The following is a 22,452-nucleotide window of genomic DNA, read 5'->3' on the forward strand; positions in this document are numbered from 1 at the left end:
TAATATAATTAATTAAATGGGCGAATAACCGTCGGCATTAAATTAAAACGCGTCACTCAAACATAGCAATTTTCGTCAAAAAAATGTCAGATATTAAATACCGAACGTGATTACTTGAAAAAATTCAATCGCGCAGTAATACTTCGAAATAAATGAAACTTTCATGTACACGCAGTGTGTAATTTTTTATGGAAAGTAGAACACACAATATTTTCCCTTGAAGAAACCTTGAACCAAACGGCATCCCGAAAAATCTTATTGCAATCACAAAACATGATTAACTTGCTTTTCAATTAATTATATCAGAAAATTTCTTCGATATCAATTCTATAAGTAAAATTCTATAAATACATCACTCACAAACACAAAAATTTCCAATCAACCGAAATTCCGAGTGTCAGAAGTACCCGATTTTATATCGATCGCGAAGAAGAATGTGCAAATTGATCGCCTGTGTGCGGATCGCTAACTACAAACCGGAACGCTCATCAGCCAGGCGTTAACGATCTATCAGTTTATCAGCTTTTCACGTCGCTTTTCCGGAACGCGCGCCGTCCGGAAGAAATCTCGGGGTAACTAGTAACTAGGCGTTGAAAAGCACAGTATTTCTGATCGCGATTATGTTGGTCAGACCGATAATTACCTTTCCGTGATTTTTAAAGCCCCTTCGGCGAACGGAACGAGACTGAGCGTCGTCGTTCAAACTGCGCGAGTCCGGTCCGCCACTTCGGCGCGCTTCTCGAGGGAGGCTCTCCTTCTCTCCGGCTCGTGAGAAGTTCGTACGGACGGCGCGCGACAGCCGGTTGCTATGCCGTTCACAGGAGGATAGGGGACCGGCGGTGTGTGTCCTCCTCCCCTCGGAGTGTGTGTGTGTGTGTGTGAGTGTGTGTAAGTTACTGGCGAGAGGGCCCCGTCGCGCGTCGCGCCTTCTCTCTCGGTTAAGGTTCCCGGGCCCGCCGCGCGCCGGTGCCCGGTCCGCTTGTATTGCCCGCTTGCTCTTCACGAATGGAAGGATGGAGGAATACTAACGGTAAAAGTATGGCTGCTGCTGCGCTGACCACTTCGGGAGGGGGTTCAAGGACAGCCCCGGTTTGTTGGAATCGACTCGTCGCGTCCGTGGGTTCCGCGGCGCGGCGCATCGCCGATCGCCGCCGGACTCCCGAGAGATGCACGAGGCCCCCCTTTTATAAGCCGCGTCCGCGAACGGCGGCGGGACTCGTTATCGCGTAACGATAATTATCGATAAACCCGCATCTCCCACGCCGGGGGGACGTACCGATAGATGAAGGAAGGCGCGAGGGGGTTGCTGTGCGTTCATGCGAGATAACGAACGCTTTATTCCCCGAACTATGATGGATATTTCATCCCCAAAGTATACGTGCAATATCGGAAATTGAAATTGCGTTCCGCGAGCGGAATATCTTCTTCCTTGGAAAATATCGAGGATGTCATTTATAAAAGATACAATTTAAAAGATTTTATTACTTTTTTATCAATCGAAAGATTCGTTTTATTTGCGTATAAAGTGTGAAAAAAATTGCGAGAAGAGTTGAGAACGCAACTCCTCTCGTTACTCGATCTTGAGCGCGGCGATCTGGACTTTCTAGTAAATTAAAAAAGTAACTCGAAGTTTACTTTTAATTAATGTATAAGATATAGTCAATTTTAGTTTTAATAATTTTAATTTTAATAATTTTAATTTTTTGTTCAAAATTAAGAAGTCAGTATCTCGTTAGATAAAACTTTGAGCAGTTGTGTTAAACAATAAATGTTATTTAACGTAAGGATACTTTCCCCATGTGATCGGGGAAAGTAACACAAAACCACGTTAGTATCAAACAAACAAAAAAATAAAACGTACATAAAAATGCAGGTGTTAAGGCGTGATGCAATTTAAAACGGCCAAACGCGCATGAGTGCAAACATTTCTCCTATCTTAATTGAAAATGAGATCACGCTGTTTCTCGGAAAACTAATATCTCGTGCGAATAATAATATAAATCATGTTTTGTGATATCTTTACAACTTTTTTTATCGATAATCCGAAAGTTCTTAAGATTATATTAAGTCGATAATAATGTCATTGATAAATACTGCATTCGGAATACAATATAAATATAGAACTGTACGAAAAATAAAAGTACAAATGGAAAAGAGCCGTTAAAAGCATTATCTTCATTAATATATCGTAACAATTATATAAATGTCTATTTTTATTAATCCAACATTATTAAATGAACAATATAAAGGTAAAAATTTAAGGTAAAAATAAAATCATACTCTTTTAGTCGGAATATTTAATTATTCCTATTTTCTACATTTTTTTTAGTTCCAAAGTTAGTAAAGTTCTTAAGCGAAGTCGCATTCTCCGCCAAATAATGTAGTAAATCACGGCAATTTAATTAGTCAGCACGCATAAAATTGTTAGAGAAGATTGACACAGTGAAACGTGAATCAATCAACGACAATAAAGTCGAAGGGTCGAACCTTGACTTGACCGTCGCGTGGCGGCGTAATGCGAAACTGCTTCCGCTGTTTCTCCGGTTCCTTATAGGACTCGAAGAATTTGAACTTGTTCGTAATTTCCGACGTTTCTACGTGGACCTCCTCGGTCGTGTCTGAGCTGCGCACCACATCGTCTGAGACTTGACGGCCCATGAACGCCTTTCTCGCAAACGTTTCGGAAGTTATCATTACTAGACGTTATTGACGTTGCGTGTGCGTTTTGCAAGAAACCTCACGCATCTCTCGTTTAAAAACAAGATACGTTTGCTTTCGAATAGCGAGCAATATCGCATAATAAGTAACAATATAACAGTCCATAATAAAAAATATGTTTTCCTTACTTCGAGTAGAAATTACATGAAATAAGTACAATTTTTATTTAATAATTTGATATTAATTTTTAAGTTAACACAAATTATAAATTATAAAAGTTTTATGTCGTAATTTTAGCGGACAAATTCATGTCTCGATGATTTCAAAGATGAATCGTGAAACTCGATTTAATAAAATAAATATGTACAATAGACAAAAGAAATTGAACTTACGTCGCGTGCACGTCGTGGAGTTTCGGTTGGCGTTTTTGGATGGACTGGCGTCACGGGACGTCCTGTTTTCGCTGCAGAGGCGTCCAGTTCCAAAAAGAGCGACCGTGACTTCCTGCTGATACCTGTGTGGCGTGACCAACATAGATTATCATAAATCACTCGTAACTTTAAACTGTCAATTAGCACAGGTGATACTTTCACTCTGCACGATTCGACAACTCATAACGGTCTATTTCTGCTCGGAACAAAAATAATTTCTCATACAAAGCCGCTGAATAATAATAAATATGACCTCTTAACACAGTCTTCTATTCTGTAGAGTTTTTGCGCGCAGCATCTCATATATTATAAGGAATACTAGGTTGCTTTCTTTCGAGTTTTTCGCGAACGAGCTCTCAATGAGCGCAGATGTAAATATTAATATTTACAATTTTTAAGAATCCTTAATTTTTTAATAAAAATAATTAAGTGCCTTTATTCGTTAGCAACTACGGATAACTATTTATAGCTTTGAGGCGCGGAACGACACAAACAACGAAAACACGTTACATCTTTGATTGCGACTGGACTCCTCCTTATATGCATTTTCAGGATAGTCACGTAATTTCTCTCCATTCCTATGTTCGTGATCGTAACGTGGCAAATATTCGATCAGACATTTCATCAGTCGAATCTATTTCGAGTTACCATCTCGGCGTTTATGTCTTTTCGCAATTCCTCTAAGTCTTCGGAACTCGCAAGTCACTTAATTGCTGAAAGTCAATTTCGTACCTGCTGCGATCACCTCCTCGTCGGCTTTCTCCGGTTTCGGTTTACTGTCAGTTTCATCGTCCGAGGCCGCGATTGGCTCGCCCCGTTCGAATCTCTCTTTGAGGGAACGAGCGTGGGCAGTCGAGTGCTGGATCTCCTCCGCCGCGTTTATCTTCGTAACGCGGTCGCTTCCGGCTACCGCCTGTTGATACATCTCCTTCATTTTACCCTGTTTACCCTGCAAATTAGAGAAAGAGAGAAATTAATGGCGCATTAGTTAAGAGCAATGTAAAGGGAAAATTATCTACAGTATTTAAAGAGCAGGTTTCTCCGAGGAAAAAAACTTGCCAAGAAGCGTTGCGCAAGAAACGTGTACAGCTGTTCTTCTCTGACAGTTCAATTTATATTTTTACGATGTTACACGCGCAATAATAATAAAAAAGAGACAACTACCTATGTTAATATTAAAACCGTTATAAACTTTTTTTTCATACCGCTAATCTATCATAAAATAATAATAACAAAACTTACAGTCTTATTCTAATATTTTTCTCTATGATTTCACAATGATAAATTACCAAGAATAATCGCGAGCGGATTCCTGCAATTTCTTCCTTCCTAGCCTCGCGCTGAACCTCGCGCCTTCCCTGTTGGCTGGTGGTCTCCCAACGATTCTTGATGTCGTCCATCTTCGAAAAACTGATCGGTCGTTCGCGCGTGGTGCGTTTCGACTTTACGATTTCGGTTTCCACTTCTAAAACGTCAAAGAAATAGATACGATTACAATACAATTTAACACAAAAGAAATTTTTATCAGTGAAAGAATAAAATAACTCAAATTTAAGTTGAAAAATTCAACTAACATGCATTCAACAGGTCTAGTAAATTTGTAGATTTTAATATTAGTAGTATTTTCTTGTTGACTTTACCTTCGGTTTCATCCGTCTCCGCTTCGTCCTCACTTTCGCTGGATTCCTCGTAGGGTATGCCATTGAGAGATTCGTCCGCTACACCAATGTCCATGCCTTTTGCCTGAAATCTGGATGAGAAAAACGTGCACAGTACTTACTCCGCACGGACGGACTCGCGCTATTACGCTTGCTATAACATATTTACTCCGTGTTTTCTTGAGTTTCAAGTTACGAAAAGGAAACTGCCGACTGCTGAATACCACGAAAACCTCACCCGTATACCGGCTCGACGTTAATCCGCAGACGAAGCAGATTAATAAAATTATCAACAAATATTCGAATTAATAATCGTTACGGTATAAATCTCGAAATTTCTTAATGTGTTTTTTTTATAAATACTCGTTATAAAAAAATCATAAAATCATAATACATTTATAACAATACATTTATACAAGTGACAAAGAATGATTTCGCGAATATCGCTAGCAGCTATTAGTTATTACTTATTATAAATGTTTTTTTTCTTATACATTTTAATTACGCTCTTATTAGTCTAATCTTTCACGTAAAAAATAAACGCGATGGTAATTACGTTCTTCGTCATTACCGAGAAACGCCAATCCGGCGAAATTACAGGCTCATTATTGTATGTCTTCTGCAGAAGCAAATCTGTGTCACGATATATCATGTTTTAAAATTACTATCGCGGGGAGAATCGTATATTATCGAAGGAAGATGCGGCTTCACTTGAGAATACCTACTTAATATCTACATATATGCGAAAGTATAGTCGGCTAAATCTTAAAGATTTTTTTTTTATTACAATGGTTTACAGTGTTTATACACCGTAAGAAATGCATTCCAAAAAAATATATCACGGATTACTCACTTGGCCAGTTTGCTGAGAATACTCGGCGATCTCTTGACGGCGATCTGTGACGGCGATCGTTCGATCTCATTGGCGTTCTCCGTGCTGGCTTTCTCGAAGACCTGGAAGCGCGACTTGACGTTCAGGCTTGAGAGTTCCTCGAGTCCCAGATCGGGTTTGTCGGAAGCTGAAAATCAGAAGGAGATGTTCTAACTCGCGTCGCTGTTCAAACATTTCAACACGCTCTCTCTCTCTTTCTCTCTGTGACGGTAAACTTGTTAGACCACTCGAGAACGACGATTCGCGGAAAAAGCAAGGTTGCACACACGACACGAAAATTCTGAAAAGCGTCGAAGATAACGAAGAGGCATCAGTCTCGCTAAAAGGGACTCGTGTCAGGGAGAGAGAATCGAAAACCGATCGTCCCAATATGATAACGTTTCCAGGTCAAGCACGAGCTACGGCGTTTGGTTTCAAACATCGATCACGTTACCGGGCTTTTACAAGCTTCTTACATTCTTCCCATGGGAGTCGCGCCGCATACCACTGCGACGAGATACCACCCGGTTGTTCGCTTCTCCGATGTTTGGCTCTCAAGAACTATCAGTATATCGTATATATAACGTAATAATTTTTACACAATGTAATGTAAGTGCTGATATCGCACATGCGATTTAGTGCGAAAGACGTTTACGTCCCTCATGGGAAATTTGTAGTAGTATCTATTTCTTATCATTTCAATAATTTTGAACTATACTGTATACGACTCTCATATATTAGCGATAAATTTTTTAAAGGTTGAGTTAAATGAGATGAGAAAGACACATAGGCAGGCACAATACATATTAAAATATACAAAGGTAATTTTATACGTGAGTTTAATGTGCGTGGACTGTTAAGAGTATTAACACTGTCACTAGCCGAATGGTATTGGCCATCATTTTTTCATGCAGACATAAAATTAATTTTAATATCGAGAGCGGGATTATATAAATTACATTATACAGTAATTCTGTGAAATGCGTCAGTAACTCATGTCGCCCCGTAGGTCCCGAGAAAAACATGCCGACTAATGAAACGCCCGGCGTCAATAATGATTCGTGCCCCGTTTTATTAATCGGCACGCCAATGCGGGACACGTTATACGCGATTCGATGCACAGATAAATTTTCGATTCAGCAGCCAATCAAACGGTTAAAAAGCCACTCGGCAAAATCGGAACACACTCCGAGAGCGTTAGGAGCAATCGCCAGAATCGCGTTCCACGCCACTCACACACGTCGAACGTTGTTTGTTGCTGTTGTTACCTCTGACCACATCGGGCGGCAACTCTTTCGGCTCGTTCTCCCGTATGATCAGCTCCGGCTTTCGAGGTCGCACTGCGGAGTTCACAAGACAACTCTTTGTCGCATTAACGATACCTCTCATTCTCTCCGCACGCGCGCGCGCGCCCGCGCGGACACTTGCGCGCGTAATTATACGAGGGGGGAAGAGAAGAGAAGAGAATTGTAATTCTAGCCCCTATGCTAAGGGACTTAACAAACTGGGTCTCAGACGACCCACCCACCGACGGCACTCGAGCCTCCTAAGTTATGCTGGCACATTAAAACAGCATTACACTGATGTATACCTAGATTTCTTGTATGTACTATTGTCTTCGTTATATGAAGAACCGAGCCATATTTATTACATTTATCTCTACATCAAGGATGCAATTTTACTTCTAATTGCCTATAGTTGTACACATTCCATTCTCTGACGTATATATATCGCGCTCTTAAAACAAAACGAGGGTTACACGTATATAATTATGACGAGCACCGTTGGAATTAATCAAGTGCGCCGTTAATCTCGACGCGAAAGAAATTTACGACCGACGACGCCGAGAGAGCGAATTTTATCTCTTCCAGTTTTCCCGTTGAAGCGTATTCGTGCGTCTTTATGCCTTCTCTTTAATACGTTCCGACCGAGGGTCGGCAGAGAGTCGCTTTGTCCGCACAAAGTTCACCTCAGCCGAGAGATTAGAGGCGAGATGGAGTCGACGCGGTGGAATCGACGGTCAGCCGTTTAAGCGTTCGGCGTTAAGATTTAACGAGTAATTCATAAAAACGATCCTTTTAAGCAGATTAGCGGCTGTAGCGCGCCGGTACGCGTACACGGTATTGCGCGGGATGGTAATCATCTTACCGGGCTGGTCGGACTCCTCGACCGGTTTCGGTTGGAAGAGCTCCTTGAAGTGTGGCTTACAGTAGAGCGTGCTCTCGTGGCTCTCATAATTGTCTACATTGAGCTGCTTGCTGCACTGCACGCACCGGAAGCAATTCTTGTGCCAGACCAGACCCTCGGCCTTTGTCTGCTCCATTTGGAACACGACCTTGCCGCAGCTGCGACAATTCGTATTCGCATCGGCATTCTGGCCCACCTGCAATGCACCAGTGCGCCAATTAATTTGCACCTTCGCGACTTTCACTCTCCTTCCCCTAACGAAGAAGCGAGCGGACGACATCTCTAGATCCGTCCTAGATTAAACGTGCGCCTTACGCAACACTCGAAATTTAACTGCCAAATTTAAACGCGATTTTAATTTAGAAAGGAAATAAAAGATTTTGTGAAATACATTTTGTTATTGGACGTGGAGTAATTTCATTAATGTCGTTAATTTAGTTTCTTCAAGTTACTTATTGTAAGTATCGCAAATTACGATCTTACGATCGTTAAATAAATATTGTAGCGACAAATGCTTCGAGTTTAATGTAAAATAAAGAAAGACTTACGGCATTCAGCTGCTGTTGGACTTTCGCCGCATCGACCGAACGTACGTGAAGAACTGTCTTCTTCGTAAGAGCGTCGAATTTGTTAAAGCTTGATTTCTGTAAATACAAACAATGGTGATATCAGATAATAAGCACTACGAGTCAAGAAGTTGAGAAAGAAGGAGGAAAAGAGAAGAAGATGCGAAAGTACGTTCCGCAGACAACATTTTCTCTAGCACTATCAACGGAGCAAGAACATTGTATTCTTCGGCAACCCTTTACTGTGAAAATAAAATAGCAAGCAGAAATAGGAGAAAAAAATAGACAAATCACCACCGTGCACAAATGGAGAACGTGCAAAATAGTTAAGGATTGTTCGCACGTATGATTGAGATGTTTAATTCGTGACTGAAATTTTTTTTAGGAAAATAATTTTGATAAAAAAAAAGCAATGTTATTAAATAAATATTTAATAATACAACGTTGTGAATTCCATTTTCGCACGTTCGTACGATTTCTGATTTGCACGAAAGTGTCATTTTCCGAGAAGAGATACACAGGTCGTACAAAGGTCTGAAAACGGGCAAAATCAATCGCAAACTAAGAAAGCGCAGCACATATTTCTCTTTCTGAGAGAGCAGCAAAAGCAATAAAAGACCAAAGAAAAACTCGGGTCAAACCTCTGTACGAGCCGACCTTATCACGCTAAAGGTTCTATATCTGCCTCTTCCTCGTCGGGGTCTTACCTCGAGCTTCGGCCTCTCGCATGCCCGATCCTTGTCCTTACCATCGTCCGTTAAGCTTGCCAAACTACAGTAGGAAGCCCTCTGTTCCCTCCCAGGGGGTCGATTTCAGTGATTGTCAATTTTAGGGTTTCGCATGCCGGGAGGAGAGCACGTAGCGTCGCGCAACAATGAGAAGAAATGGACCGCGGGTTAGTACGGTTCGGTGTAAAAACAGACACACAGGCCGGTAAGCCGGTTATCGTATCTCAGGACGCAGCAGTTAGCAACATTCCGCATTTTACGGTGCTGTCGAACGACGCTGCCGGAAGTCGCGATCTACGCATTGACAGAGGTATATATCCTTCAACGCGGATGTCGCGGATTGAAGACGAGCGTGCGTTCACGGAGGTGGAGAGACGACGGTGCCGGGGGCTAATATTTACTTTCGAGAGAAGTATCAATTTGTTTCCTTTTTCCAAGCCAGCGTTCCACCGTACACACTCGGCAAAACGTATGCATTATGTTCTCGAGCGGCGAGTACGCGGCAGAAGGCGATTTTCCGCGAAGAATCGTCGGGGCCGGTTGCCGTCTTTAATATCGCGGCGCGCAATATTAAAGACATCTGCTATACGCGAAGCACAGCGTTGCTAATCGGTCTTTCCCTAATGCGATTGAATATACTGCATTCGCAGCCTGGTTCCCGCGTTGAATTATTTACGATTTCTTGCAAAGAAGCTTTAAAAAAAGAAAAAAAGGAATCTTTCTTTAGCGTGGCAAACAAGAAAGTACGCTACTTTTGGCTCGCGTGGTATATACGCGTGAAGCGTTTTAATCGCTGATCGAAGCCTTGCCAACTGCTGCGTCGGACAAACCGAGGGAAAGAGGAACGAACAAAACGAAACGGACAAAGGACAACATTGGAAGTAGCACGGAATTATCCGTTGAATCACCTCGAGCGATCATCTCGCGTCACGAATTCACTCTTTATCTCGAATTGGCTTTGCTTTTGGCACCGTCACGCGTTATCAAGTGCATCGGAACGCATTCTTCGGCACAATCGTGAATGTTTAGTCGGTCAACAGTACCGATCCTTTCACGCAAATGTCTCGTTAATGCGATATTTCCATGCGGTATGTAATGTTAATAATCAAATTATTGTGTACTACGTTTTTAGTAATTATTGAAAAAGAAAGAATTTTAATTTAAAATATCATCAATTCTGTGATTTTTGTTCATGAAATTGAAGCCAAACTTGTCAAATCACACGTTAAAATGAAAAATATCGCGCTTTAAACGCCGTTATTCAAATCCACAAGAATCTTGATTTCTTATCTATTATTTTCTTGCGTCTCAGAAACGATTACAACTGTGTCTCAATTTTTGTTTCAACTAATTTGCCTCAATTTTGCGTATTCAAAATAAAAGTTTTGGCAGTTCAGCGAGCGTTCATGGTTTCGATTCGTTAATTCGCGACTCGCGAAGAGATCCGACCCACATTTCCCGCGCGTTTCTCTCTCCATATTCGCGCTCGCGACCGAAAACGCGAAAAAACGTATAAAAAATGTCTAATAAGGTGCGCGTATCTCGAACGCTTCAAGATGTCCATCCCTCTTCTCAGCGGGAGGCTAAGTCGCCACGTGAAAATTCCGATAGGTAGTCGCGTGACCGATAATACGGAGCAAAAGAAACTCGTAATCGACATCCGGACCCTGCGTTTCCTCGTAATCGGCTGAAGTAGGGCAAATAAGTAGTCTGTTATTATCAAGTCGGCCCTTCCATAAATGGAGAGACGGCATTCGCGGCGGCGCGTGACGGTAAACTACTCCGGCATACGTGCCGGCGAGTTCTCAGAGTGCGTAGCGGTGTACTTGACCGAGCGTTTATTCCGCGAAGAATGTTATTCGAATATTTTCACCAAGATTATTTTACGCTTTTCCTAAATTTTTTTTCTATTAATAAAATTTTCGAAAACAATTGTCATTTTTACGCGGACGATCACGGCAACACGAACGTTGTAAGTATATGTACTTGTTCGAACGCAACGTCGAGTTGCCTCGAACGTTGCGTTTGCCTCGCTTTATATATTCGCGATTAATGCAAGCACGGTAAATGCGTAATCGGCCGCCTCCAGGTACCGTATAGGATAGAGAACAATTACACCGCCCACCCCGAGAGGCTCCATAGATCGTTACTCCCGAGTATAGAAATTGCCGATCGCGAACTTTGATAAAATTCTAGTTTCATTAGACCGGGCTTTATCCAACGTTACATTCCATTCGCTCGACTGACTTCAATGTTGTCCGTGCCGTTTACGAGAGGTACTTACGAGGGCCTTGACCGACACCCTGGCGAAGACGGGTGCGTCTCTGCTGAACCGCGAGTAACCCTGCTCACATACTCTCAGATCACCCATCGACCTCGCCTTCTACGATCGGGGCGAGAGAGCGTCAACGAGAATACAAATTAACGGTGAGTCGTTTCGAGAGACGCGAGCTCTGTGAAATATCGATCGCAAAGCGATAACGGAGCCGTCTTATCAAAGAAAGATTCGCGATAATCGACGTTAGAGGTTCTTGAAAAGTCGCCGATAAAAATACGATACCGTATTACTGCACGCGATTTCTCAAATTTTGCACATGATATATATGGTCCTTAATTTTTAATTATGCCACGAGACTTCGTAATATCGTTTAATGTAACATTAATTGAAACAACGAGGCTGCGCTTTATCGAAAGTGAACTTTATTGTCACGCGTAAGAAGATAAAAATACCTTCGGCAGAAAATATTTATGCTATTATTAGAAATTTGTGTCACAGAACTCGCGCTCCAGATGCGATTAGTATACTATCGGGATGTTTGTTTGCTTGGAATTAATGTAATATTGTCGCCACAAAAATTATGAAGCAAATATCAAAAGTGGCTCATGCAATAACAAAGGTTACGAAGATGCGTTTCTCATTCCTGTCACAAACGCCGGAAATTAATTTGCAACAACGTTAATAAGCATTCGCATGCTTGCAAATTTTGTCTAAGCGGCGATAATTGACCTTCTTACTTTATTACCATGAAAGAAATTGCAAAACGAATAAGAATGCTAATCGTTAAAATTTGCAAAATATAATGCAATCTATGAATGGAAATTTATTCATACAGGCATATCTGTCAAGAAAACGCGGCTTCTGTTCTTCGAAATAACTATTCGATCATAAAAAAATCTATCTTCTATCTTTCAAAAGAATTTCATCATTTTCTCAAATATAATTGTAAGATTATTTCTCATTGCGTGGAAAAAGATTTGTAATTTAAATTAGAAATAAACATTAGCCAAAATTTGCACGGCTGTTATAACATCACTTTCAACATACATCGACCAGGAAAACGATAAACACGAGAGGCATTCGCGATGCGTGTGCGTGTTTTTCTGCACGAATTAGTACAATATTAGTACAAACCTCCTCGGTTTCCATCGCGTGGCTCGCTTTCCCGAAGGTCGCCTGATCGCCGTCGCTCATGTTCGAGATGTCGCCAAAGCTGCGACACTGTTAGTGACAAAATATGTATCTGACAAATGTATCGGCTATTAACGAAGCGGATTTTGCGGGCGTAAGCGTGTATAAGTTATTATTAAATCGGTATCTCATCGATCGTGAAAAAACGAGGCCGTCCCTCCGACTCTCTATACGTGCATGGTGGGGGAAAGACCACGACGGAGAGTAATTGACGACACTATCCGGCGTGTGTTTCTTCACGTGTGTGTCTCGTTTCACTGCAAACGCGATCGAACCGGGCTACATGGTTATTACTTACTAATTGCTTGATGGATACGCCAGTCGCGATCCGCTCCCTGCGCAACTTCTCCTGATCGCTACGACTCGTCTCCGAGACATAGTTCTGTGTCTGCATGCGCAAAAAGAAGAAGAACAAAAATGCAGGCGGGTCAGTATAGCATGCATTATGCGGGTACATTCGGGGCATTTTTATATACGCGGCCTTACACGATCGCGAGATTACAATTACGCGAGGTGTAATTTTATCGCGGGATATTTATCTCATTAAATGATACGTTAATATCGATCGTCACACGTGTAATTAGCTCGAATTTGCTTCAACGGGGAAAAAATATACTTCTTCACCTCGTGAAATAATGGATACGAAACGTGCCCCGTCGCGTCGTATATCAACTTTGTTACACTTACTCCAATAAAAGCGCGAATTTTAGCGTTCGCTGGGTCACGCTCGCGCGACAGCAAAGTTACGCACGCAATTCTCGAAAGTAACAACGTAATTTCGTCGGCGAGCTTAATCAAACAGCGCAGGTAACGTTTAATTGCTTAATGGAGCGATTGTACGCCTGCTGCGCCCGCCGTTAATTATTTAGAACCGCGCGCTAAGCCGTTCTCTCGCATCTGGTAGATCACGAGGTGAGTGGCCGGAATGGGATAAATCTCTCTATTCGCCCCGTCTATTCATCTCGTCGGCCGAGATACGAAGTCAGACGAAAATGGTACTTGCATCTCGCATAAATGCTACGCGTGAAACAGCTCGTCGTCGCTGGGAAACAGAGCTGTGCCGAGAGAAGTGAGGGAAACGGAGAAGAAAAAGGAATGTCTGAGTAACACACAGGGCGTTCCGCAAGATCTGTCTTAAATGTCAAAAGTGCTCCTTACACGTTGAATTCTATGTTAACTCCCTGATAATTTAAACGTGAGCCATATCATACCAAAGATTTATAATTTCCAAAGAGCGTAATGTATCATTAATAAAATTGGATTGAGGCCAAAGATTGAGAATTAAATTACGTTCCGAACCGTAATTATATGGAGTAAATAATTTGTGATTAATTTCTCATCAGATACGTACGCTTCAGCGCAACTTACCAGTGACTTAACATTGACGTTCGATAAATCGTCCTCGTCGGAAAAATCGATCATCTCCGAATGCGATCGCCGAGTGCCCGTATGCATGCTTGCGTCTCGTAAGCTACAGTTCTGATGGAAAAACAAAAGAAACACGAACACACTGAGCATGCAACTGCATATGAGAGATTAATAAGCTGATGCGTCTACGCTAACTTGCGCCGAGCCGTTAGTCGCGTATAATAATCAAAGTACGATAATCATAGGCAGAAATAAAATTATTACACGCACCACGCTCGAATTTCCACATTTCGTTCGCGACGCATTCTGAATAATTCGACTTTCAGAAATGCACTCAAAGAGACACTTCGAATATATCCCTCTTTCGTTTACAAATTTTTTTGATCGATCGATATTTATTTTATCTCGCATTAACGGATATATCAAGCTTTTTTTTATAGAAATATATATATAATTTGCTACACGATCTCGTCCGCACAGACGTCCGCGCCTAACTAGATATTATGCAGAAACGTATTAACTCAAATAAAGCAGAGATATCGCACATTTCAAACGTAATCTATATTTACACGATAAACACTGTAATACGTTAATGGACAAATGTGATAATAACATAATGATATAGGCATGGACTTAACGTTTCTCTTCTTCGTTTAGCCAATTGGAGTGTCAAATATATTATTTAATAAAATAATATCCAATTATCTTTTTTTTTTCTACCGACGCACGTTAACATCATAAAGGTACATTCTCGGAACGGAAGTAAAAGCTCCACTGTGTAGCTTGTTAGCTGTAATTGCGCGCGCGGAGGACGAGCCCCGCAAAAAGGAAACGTCGCAATCTCGATCGATATCGTCCGCGCTCCACTTAATAGCGTTTCGATATCAATCGCGATCGCGTATCAGATCCCCCGATTCCGAGAAGAGTGTCAGACGGTAGAAAACTCGCTCCTATCTGTGCCGGACAAAATCCGGAAAAGCCGGCGGCATGCATGCAGATGAGATACCAAAAGTGCGAGCTTCCGGTTTTCACCAAGGCGATGTCGCTTTTACCGGGCACAAAGTGATAATTAGCGTGATAATCGGTTCCGCGCACCGTGATTTCGTACCCGCGCATCTCGCACACACATGTACGTCGGAGTATACCGTCCTCAATTATGTCTTCCGAGAGTAGCGGCCGGTAACCGGCGTTCACTGGATGAAAAGTCGCGGTTGACACATTATACGTCTTGCCGATAATCAATATACAGAACGTAGCAAATTAGTAGATACGGTACAGTCGCGCGACGCAGGATGTGTCCCAGAACAAATTGTCGATTTTGTTCAGCGATCCTTTTACCAATCTGATAAATCGTTTTCAACGAAAAGACCGATAATATAACGACGGGGCTTCCACAACGTGTCTCTATATAATAGTCCAATTCTTTACGATTAATATCACGTGGAGTTTAATTCGACGGAAACTTTTCAATTTGACATGCCCTATGAAATTTACGACGATTAGAGAACCACGTATACCGGTGAAAGGATAGCTGCGGGACATCCCGCGCGCGCACATGTGCGCGTCTATCAAAACGAGATTTATAACTCACCACGGAGATGTTCTCCTTCTCGAGATCGCTCTTCTTGCTTTTCTTGGTTTTCTTTGTGCGCGGCGTAAGGTTCGGCGAGGTGGCATCGTTTCCAGCGACGCCCTCGATCTTCTTCTTCTTCGTTTTGGTCCCGCCCTTCGAGGAGGTCACCACGGCGGAACTTGTGGTCACTGTTTCCTCGCGGCTCTCGCTCTGCGACGGGAAAGAGAAAAGAAATACATATGAGAGTATGTTAAACTGGAAAAGTAGACGCTCAGGTGATTTCTCCATGATAGAGTGTCTCTTTTGCGCGAACTGACGTGGGCGGGCACGCGGGTCTTCAGGAAAGGAATACAGACTCCGGAGAACTAGATTTCAGCGTGCGCCATTGTGCCGCTGCACACTGGGACTCAATGGTCTTTATTGCGCACGCCGGGATAGGTGAAACGCGGTCTCTGCGGTCCGACACGGAAGTTTACGTTCCCTTAACGAACACGATTTGCAAGCAATAATATCGATTTCACGGTGCGGTAACGCGATATTCCCGTCGAATGTAAAAGTACGGCAGTGAAGAGAGCAACATTAGCGCGCTCCATCACGTTATCTTCGCCTTTCTGACGTTCAGCCGACGTTCTTCACTGTGGAAGATAAATCTTCATCGTCTTTTCACGCGCAAAAGAATTTTTCCGAGATCTATTTCCCGTTCGACGCGCGCGCAGAACCTCGGTTATTAAACTGTTATGGATTAAACGTGTGGAAAACGAGAGGTAGATTGATGTAAATCAGAAAGCGTATGCTGAAGAAGTAATAAATTAAGTCGCATGAGTTTTGCTAACGGCACGGTCGATCAAGTTTTCGACAATTTCACGGTAAAATAAAAATTGATCGTTTCCTTTTGCGTTACGAAACAGATTGCCGCTCCAAAATCCGTTCCGACACATCGCGCACTTCATTCCCGTTTCGTTTCCAACGATCGGAATTTATTCTCGTCATTCGAAACGTACGTGAGCGTGCACAACGCGATCATCCGCACGTTAGAAAGGCAAGATTTCAAACGGAATATTTGTTTAACCGCACACGGCTTCGTCCGCGAGCGAAACTACAGCCCCGATATCGCACGCCGCAATTAAAACGTCGTTCGCCTACGTGATTCTCAGCCCGACTCATAATTGTCCGGCTGGTAATAATCCGTGCTTCGCGTTTATGATAACGCGATATGAGGTAACGAAATAATTACCAGGAGAATAATGCGAGACACGAGTGCGAACGGAGAATGAGAAATGGTGGATTATAAAAATTGAAATTACAAATTAAAGAAGCGAAAAACGTGTTTTCTTCCAGCGTTTTCGTCAAGCACTTGGCTTCAATCCCGTTCGGAACGCGAAAGCAACGGCACGTTTCGGTCGCGGGTATCGGAAGACAACTGATAAGAGCGGAGTTTTTCATGGCCCCAACGATTTATACCTACGCGATGGCGTAATTGCTCGATAGGTATGGCCGTCCGACAAGGAAGATTTCCGATAAGCCGCGCGCGCGGAAAGCAATATTCCGGAACGGAATATATGAGCTATATATTCGAGCGTAGCGCAATGCGCGACATAATGCGCACCGACGCAATCTCGACGTTTGACTATTAATTATCCAGCGTCGGGCAATCGGCACGACGCGATTACGTCACTATCCAAAATTAAAAAATGCAAACGATAATTAGATGAAAAGTATAAAGGCCGAATATGCTAAATAATTTTTATTCGGAATGCTCCGAATGAGTCCAAGATATTTTAATTAGATTAGATGAATCCTTTCGACGAATGTCTACGATAAACTTTTGTTTAACGAGGAAGATGGAGGAAGATGAAGAATACGATAAGTCGGCGAGACTTCTCTCTCTCTCTCTCTCTCAGCGAATTTCAAATATTTATTTTAAATATTTAACAAAGAATTTTAAAACGACTTTGCGCGAAACGTGCTCTGCAAATCACCGCTTGAGAATAATCCTGGCACACTTCCCATTCCTCTCTCAAGGTCCTTCAGAACAATTGGAGCTCGTAAGAATTTTCTCTGCGACCACCAGCAGTTTACGGCACTCTAGCCATACTTATACACTCTCTATCCGATAGCACAAAAGCGAGGTTTCGAGTCTACGCTACCTCGATTATATTCGCCTTGTCTCGAGAAACCGGAAGACGGTCGCTTCCGACGCGTTCTTCACGGCACTTTGCCGAGAACTTTCTCGTGAAAGCAATCCCGATCACCTCACCACCAGTTCACCAGCTTATATCACTCCAAACACACACGGCCCGGACCTTTTTCCTTCGGATTTATCCGAGCAGCCTCTAGCACCGACACCGGCCACGCACTCAGAATGACGAACGCGCGTCCACCTTGGCAACGCCGGGGTCGACGAAAGCCGACGAAGGCCAGAAGGAGAAAGAAAGAGCCGCCGGAGCTTCGAGCGCGAACGAGATGGTCGGCGACCAAAGCGAGAGTGGGAGCAACGTGGAAAGAAAGACAGAGAGAAAGAGGGAGGAAGAGAGAAATAAGAAGAATACAAGGAGAGACTGAAGAAAAAAAAGGCGAATGTTCTTGTTCAACGACCGTGTCCGTCTCGTGCGCACACCTCCCCCGCTCGCATTCAGGTTTATCGCGACCCTGGGCACCAGTGGATGGATCAGGCCGATCGTCGTCCAGGTCGTACCTGATCGATGATCATCCTCGAGCTCGCTCCTCGGGACGTGAACGAAACAACCGCGCTGCGTGGCGCCGCAGAGATGTCTGAGGTGCCGTAGCTTCTTCCTCCGCCGAGGAGAGCGCGTTGCGTCTCGTAACGGGTTCAGGAAACTCGATGCTCTCCAAAGCGTGGCACGCAGCGCGCCGCGGCGCCGACGATTGGCCGTTTCCACCGGGCACGTGGAGCCGGTTGGCCAGGTAAGAGAACTTGGGTTTCTGCTGCTCGCCGAGCAGAACCGTGGCCGTGGCCGTGGCCGAGGAATGTTCCAGGGGGAAGCGACCGACGAGGATCGTTGGACGCCGTTAAGAGGTTGCGCGTGGCGTACAAGATCGACTTTGACGCGACCTCTCAATCTTGGTCAGCCCTTAAACCAGCGACATCTGGGCGAGTGGCCTTGGCAGCCTCGCTCTCCGAGAGAGCTTGATTAATTTTTCTTAATATCGCAAATAATATAATTTCAAGATCTAATTTTCCAGGCACGAGTCGACGTCGAGTACAAGAAAATTGTTTACGCGGATATATGATCGCAGATCGTTCCGTTTTAAATTCTTTCCGCCGTTTCACCGGCAGTAAAATTAATCACGAAAAACGGCCATTATCTCTTCTTAAATCTACGCCGTATTTACAGATAATGAAGGTAGAAACCGCAAGAAAGTAAATGGCTTACAGATATAATTATCAAGCTCAACAAACTGCCCAGAATACGGAACGTAGTTTTAAGAGACTGTTGCCAATTGAGGATTAAACAGCGTCTCGAGCTTTTAAGGGAATTAAGTGTCCTCTCCATTTCAATTTCGAGTTTCGAGTGCCACGAATGCCGTTCCGTCGCGTTACAAGCGCGCGAGTTGATACGAAATTCATGGCGATAAGCCGGCTTCCGTTGTGACTGCGGGTCTCGCATTTGCATGAGATTTGTAGCGTGAGCGATCGTCACGCGCTGCTGATCGCAGAAGGGTGTACCTTCGAGGGTATCGAGGAGATAAAGGTAGATAATACACGTTCGCGTTTTGCGAGTAATGAGTTGTTGCGAAAGGCACGTCAAGTAACGTCGAGAGACAGTGATTGCGCAGAAATACCATGCGCGAAAATAGATGGACGCAATATCGTAAAAAAGAGGAGAATCAATTATTAAACTCTCATTCGGACTCGTATTTGTTCTTGATTATTCGAGATACGAGGGTCGGAAGGTTCGAATCGAATCGAATAAATCGACAATGTTGACGTATATTCCTTTAGCGCGATTTGCGCTGCTATATAAATAGAAAGAGGGACATAAATACACTAAACTTGGCGCATCGATACCGCGGATTATATGCGAGTACCCGCGGGCACCCGCGAGAATCCCTTACCTGAAGGCTCCGGCTGTTGGGAGAAAAAAAAAGAATAAACGAGATTAATCGCCCCTAACGTGTAAAAACATGCGTAGGAGTTACATAGAGCGATGGCGCAATTAGTCTTGCAGAAATTGCTAGGAGGATCGGATCCACAATGCGCTCGCAGGAATTATCCGACGCAAGCAACAACCTGAACGCTGTTAAGTTATAACGCTTGTATTTCTCTTGCGCAACGTGCGGAATAAGAGTGCGCCCGAGAGAGACGCGGTTTCTATAATATTATACGCCGAACGTTTCGCAGCTTTACGTCACAAGCGCGAAGCAACCCTGTATCGATATCGAGGCACGTAAATTATATAATCTGAATTGTGTGTAAAGTCAGAACTTTACGACGTTATTTGGAATTATACACCGCGGGTATTTGATCGGCAATTCTAATGATAAGCAATACCACACGAGAAACGATTAATTTTTTAAGGGCTGCGCAACGACGTCACTCGCGACGTTGGCAAAAACGCAGCAAATCAAGCATTAGGTAATTATTTCGATGAGTCGCAAGAACAATTGTTACTCCTACCTGTACGAACGAGTGCGACGACTCGAAGGAAAGTGCTCGTGCTCTCATTCGAGGCTGTGAATTTTCTCAACGCTTCATGAGAAATGTTACACGATGTTGTACACGTCATCGTCACGAAGCTTACGACAGTCGGTAATGACATATCGTTAATTAATTGAAAATAGTCACGAGTGCGAGGTTTCGATTTATGCAGACGCGAAAACGAGACCCTATACCCTATATAGCCTATCGGTTTTTTTTTTTTTCGAGTCTTTCCTTCGGGCCGTTTTCTCCGTCGCAGGCACATCCGAGTTAATTTCACGAAAAAAGCACACTTACGTCGCAGGCGTTAGAAACATCGCTCGTCTCCGTCTCGTCCGGGGTGGCCAGGGGCGCGCGGGGGGACGAGGGTGCGAGGCAATCGTCTTGCTTCCCCTCGTTGTCGCCCCACGTCGCGTCGTTAACGTCACCGCCGCGTTCCGCCGCGGTCGGCACGTCTCTTTCGTCCGGCGATTTCGTGGCCTCCTCGACCGTGGTCCACGAGTCGAGATTCCCGATCTGCCCGGCGACGAGCTGCCTCGTCTCCGAGAAGATCGTCACGCTCGTGTCCGACACCACGACCTCGGTCTTCTCGATGAAGGTCGAGTCCGACGTCGAGAACTCGCTCGAGGACTCGTCCACCGGATTCTGCGTGTCCTCCGCGACGGGACACTCCGGCGAACTTTCGTTCTCCAGGATCGATTCCGACGTTGCCTGCGATTCGGTGATCTCCGACGTCACCACGATCTGCGGTGTCTCGTGATCGGATTCCTCGTTCAGCACGCGGCGTTCCGTGTCGAGGAATTCCTGCGTGCTGGCCGTCTCCGCGGACATCTCGGACTGGCTGATGACGCCGTCGTCGGAGAGACGGGAGTCCTCCAGCTTCGAGTCGGCCTCTTCGAGCGTTTCGGAGGGCGACGATTTGTCCCGGCGGATCAGCGACCCCGGAATCTCCTCTTCCTCGACACGAGGGTCTCCGTAGGAATCATTAAGTATGTCGATATGTTCGTTTGTGGAGGATTCTTCGTTCGTCGACGGGGATTTCTGCTCCTCGAGGCTTCGATCCCGCGAATAAGGCGCCTCGTCGAAGTTGTCGGAAAACTGACCGGCCTGCTGGCCGTCTGAAAGTGGCGCTTGCTCGATCCACGTGTCCGGAACATCGACGTCCGCGTTCTTCCTTTCCTGCTCGACATCGGTGCGAAGCAGATCCGTGTCATCTGCCGTCTTCTGCACCAGTTCCTCCTCCCGTTGGTACTTGTCCACGGGACAACTTGCGGGAATCGGGAAAGATTGGGAGCTCGGTCCGTCTACGAGATCGCTCGTGACATTGTTAGAATCTGGATCATCCGTGGGAGGTACGACATCCTTGACGATCGCCCGACACTCGCTGTCGTTGCTAACGTCGACGACTTCGTCGCGGCTCGACTTCTGATCGCTTTCGTTCGTTTTCTGAATAATTATCGGCGCAACGCTGGCTTCCGGGTGCTCGACGAACGCCTGATCCTCTTCCTCGTCGTGGAAGCGCACCGGTTCTGGCTTCACGACCTCGACGTCCACGTGTGGAGACACATGACCGTTTCGATAGCCGTACGGTTCCTCGATCAAGGAATAATGTCCGCTCTCGGTCGCTATGAACTCCGCGTTAACGTCGACGGGATCCTGCCGGCGGTCCAGGACGATCCTCTTGATCGTCTCCGGTTGGGTGACGACATTCTCGGTTTCCTCGACGGCTTCGTCGTCGGTGCTGCTCGAGCAGATCCTCAGCGCCAGCTCGCTCTCTATCAACTCCTGCAGGCTCTTGTCGTCGCCCTCGAGCTCGTTACGCGTATTGTTTGTGAGTACAAGATCGTCGTCGTCGTCGCACAACGAGATTAGTTGGGTGTTACTCGCGGTTAGATCATCCAAATCAATCAAACCGTTGTTAGACTGAACACCGCACACCTCGCTCTTCTTGCTACTTACTACATTGATCGACTTCTTCGTCGCCACCTCCGCCATCGTGGTTCCTCGTGCGATCACACCGTGGATACCTGAAAGGAGTTTTCGATCGTTTTAGATCAAGGAGATTAGGATCATTTAGAATGTAATTTAATATGCGCATTTTAATGTGCGCACCTCTTGAAAAATGTTAATGCGATAATCTTATTAATTTCTTTTATATTTCAATACTTTAATACTTTTATAAGAAATAAATTGGAGTGATAAGAAAATGAGCTCTTTTTCTATCTCTCTCTTCCTCTCTCTCTCTCTCTCTCTCAATCTCTTTTTCCTTTCTCGCACGCGCAA

The 22,452-nt window shown here is 44.3% G+C and overlaps 1 protein-coding gene across 6 annotated transcripts in view; it reads right to left on the minus strand.

Annotated features, from left to right (window-relative positions):
* LOC143899885 (uncharacterized) overlaps positions 1-22,452 on the minus strand; it is a 71,038-nt gene that overhangs the window by 10,563 nt on the left and 38,023 nt on the right. For 3 of the 6 annotated variants that reach the window (XM_077410625.1, XM_077410623.1, XM_077410624.1), the window contains exons 2-17: positions 20,467-22,196; positions 15,528-15,719; positions 13,937-14,047; positions 12,867-12,956; positions 12,512-12,598; positions 11,384-11,482; positions 9,079-9,159; positions 8,354-8,449; positions 7,767-8,001; positions 6,887-6,958; positions 5,601-5,766; positions 4,730-4,839; positions 4,379-4,554; positions 3,822-4,038; positions 3,051-3,172; positions 2,488-2,664 (exon numbers count right to left, since the gene is read on the minus strand). In XM_077410625.1, coding sequence (XP_077266751.1) covers positions 2,488-2,664; positions 3,051-3,172; positions 3,822-4,038; positions 4,379-4,554; positions 4,730-4,839; positions 5,601-5,766; positions 6,887-6,958; positions 7,767-8,001; positions 8,354-8,449; positions 9,079-9,159; positions 11,384-11,482; positions 12,512-12,598; positions 12,867-12,956; positions 13,937-14,047; positions 15,528-15,719; positions 20,467-22,164 — 3,729 coding nt within the window. In that variant the 5' untranslated portion in view covers positions 22,165-22,196. Of the gene's footprint in view, positions 1-2,487; positions 2,665-3,050; positions 3,173-3,821; positions 4,039-4,378; positions 4,555-4,729; positions 4,840-5,600; positions 5,767-6,886; positions 6,959-7,766; positions 8,002-8,353; positions 8,450-9,078; positions 9,160-11,383; positions 11,483-12,511; positions 12,599-12,866; positions 12,957-13,936; positions 14,048-15,527; positions 15,720-20,466; positions 22,197-22,452 lie in introns of those variants that run through there. The other 3 variants (XM_077410627.1, XM_077410628.1, XM_077410629.1) reach the window with 2 other exon arrangements.

This window comes from Temnothorax americanus, unplaced genomic scaffold, assembly GCF_048541705.1.
Source record: "Temnothorax americanus isolate GAGA-0224 unplaced genomic scaffold, ASM4854170v1 Scaffold29, whole genome shotgun sequence".
NCBI lineage: Eukaryota > Metazoa > Arthropoda > Insecta > Hymenoptera > Formicidae > Temnothorax > Temnothorax americanus.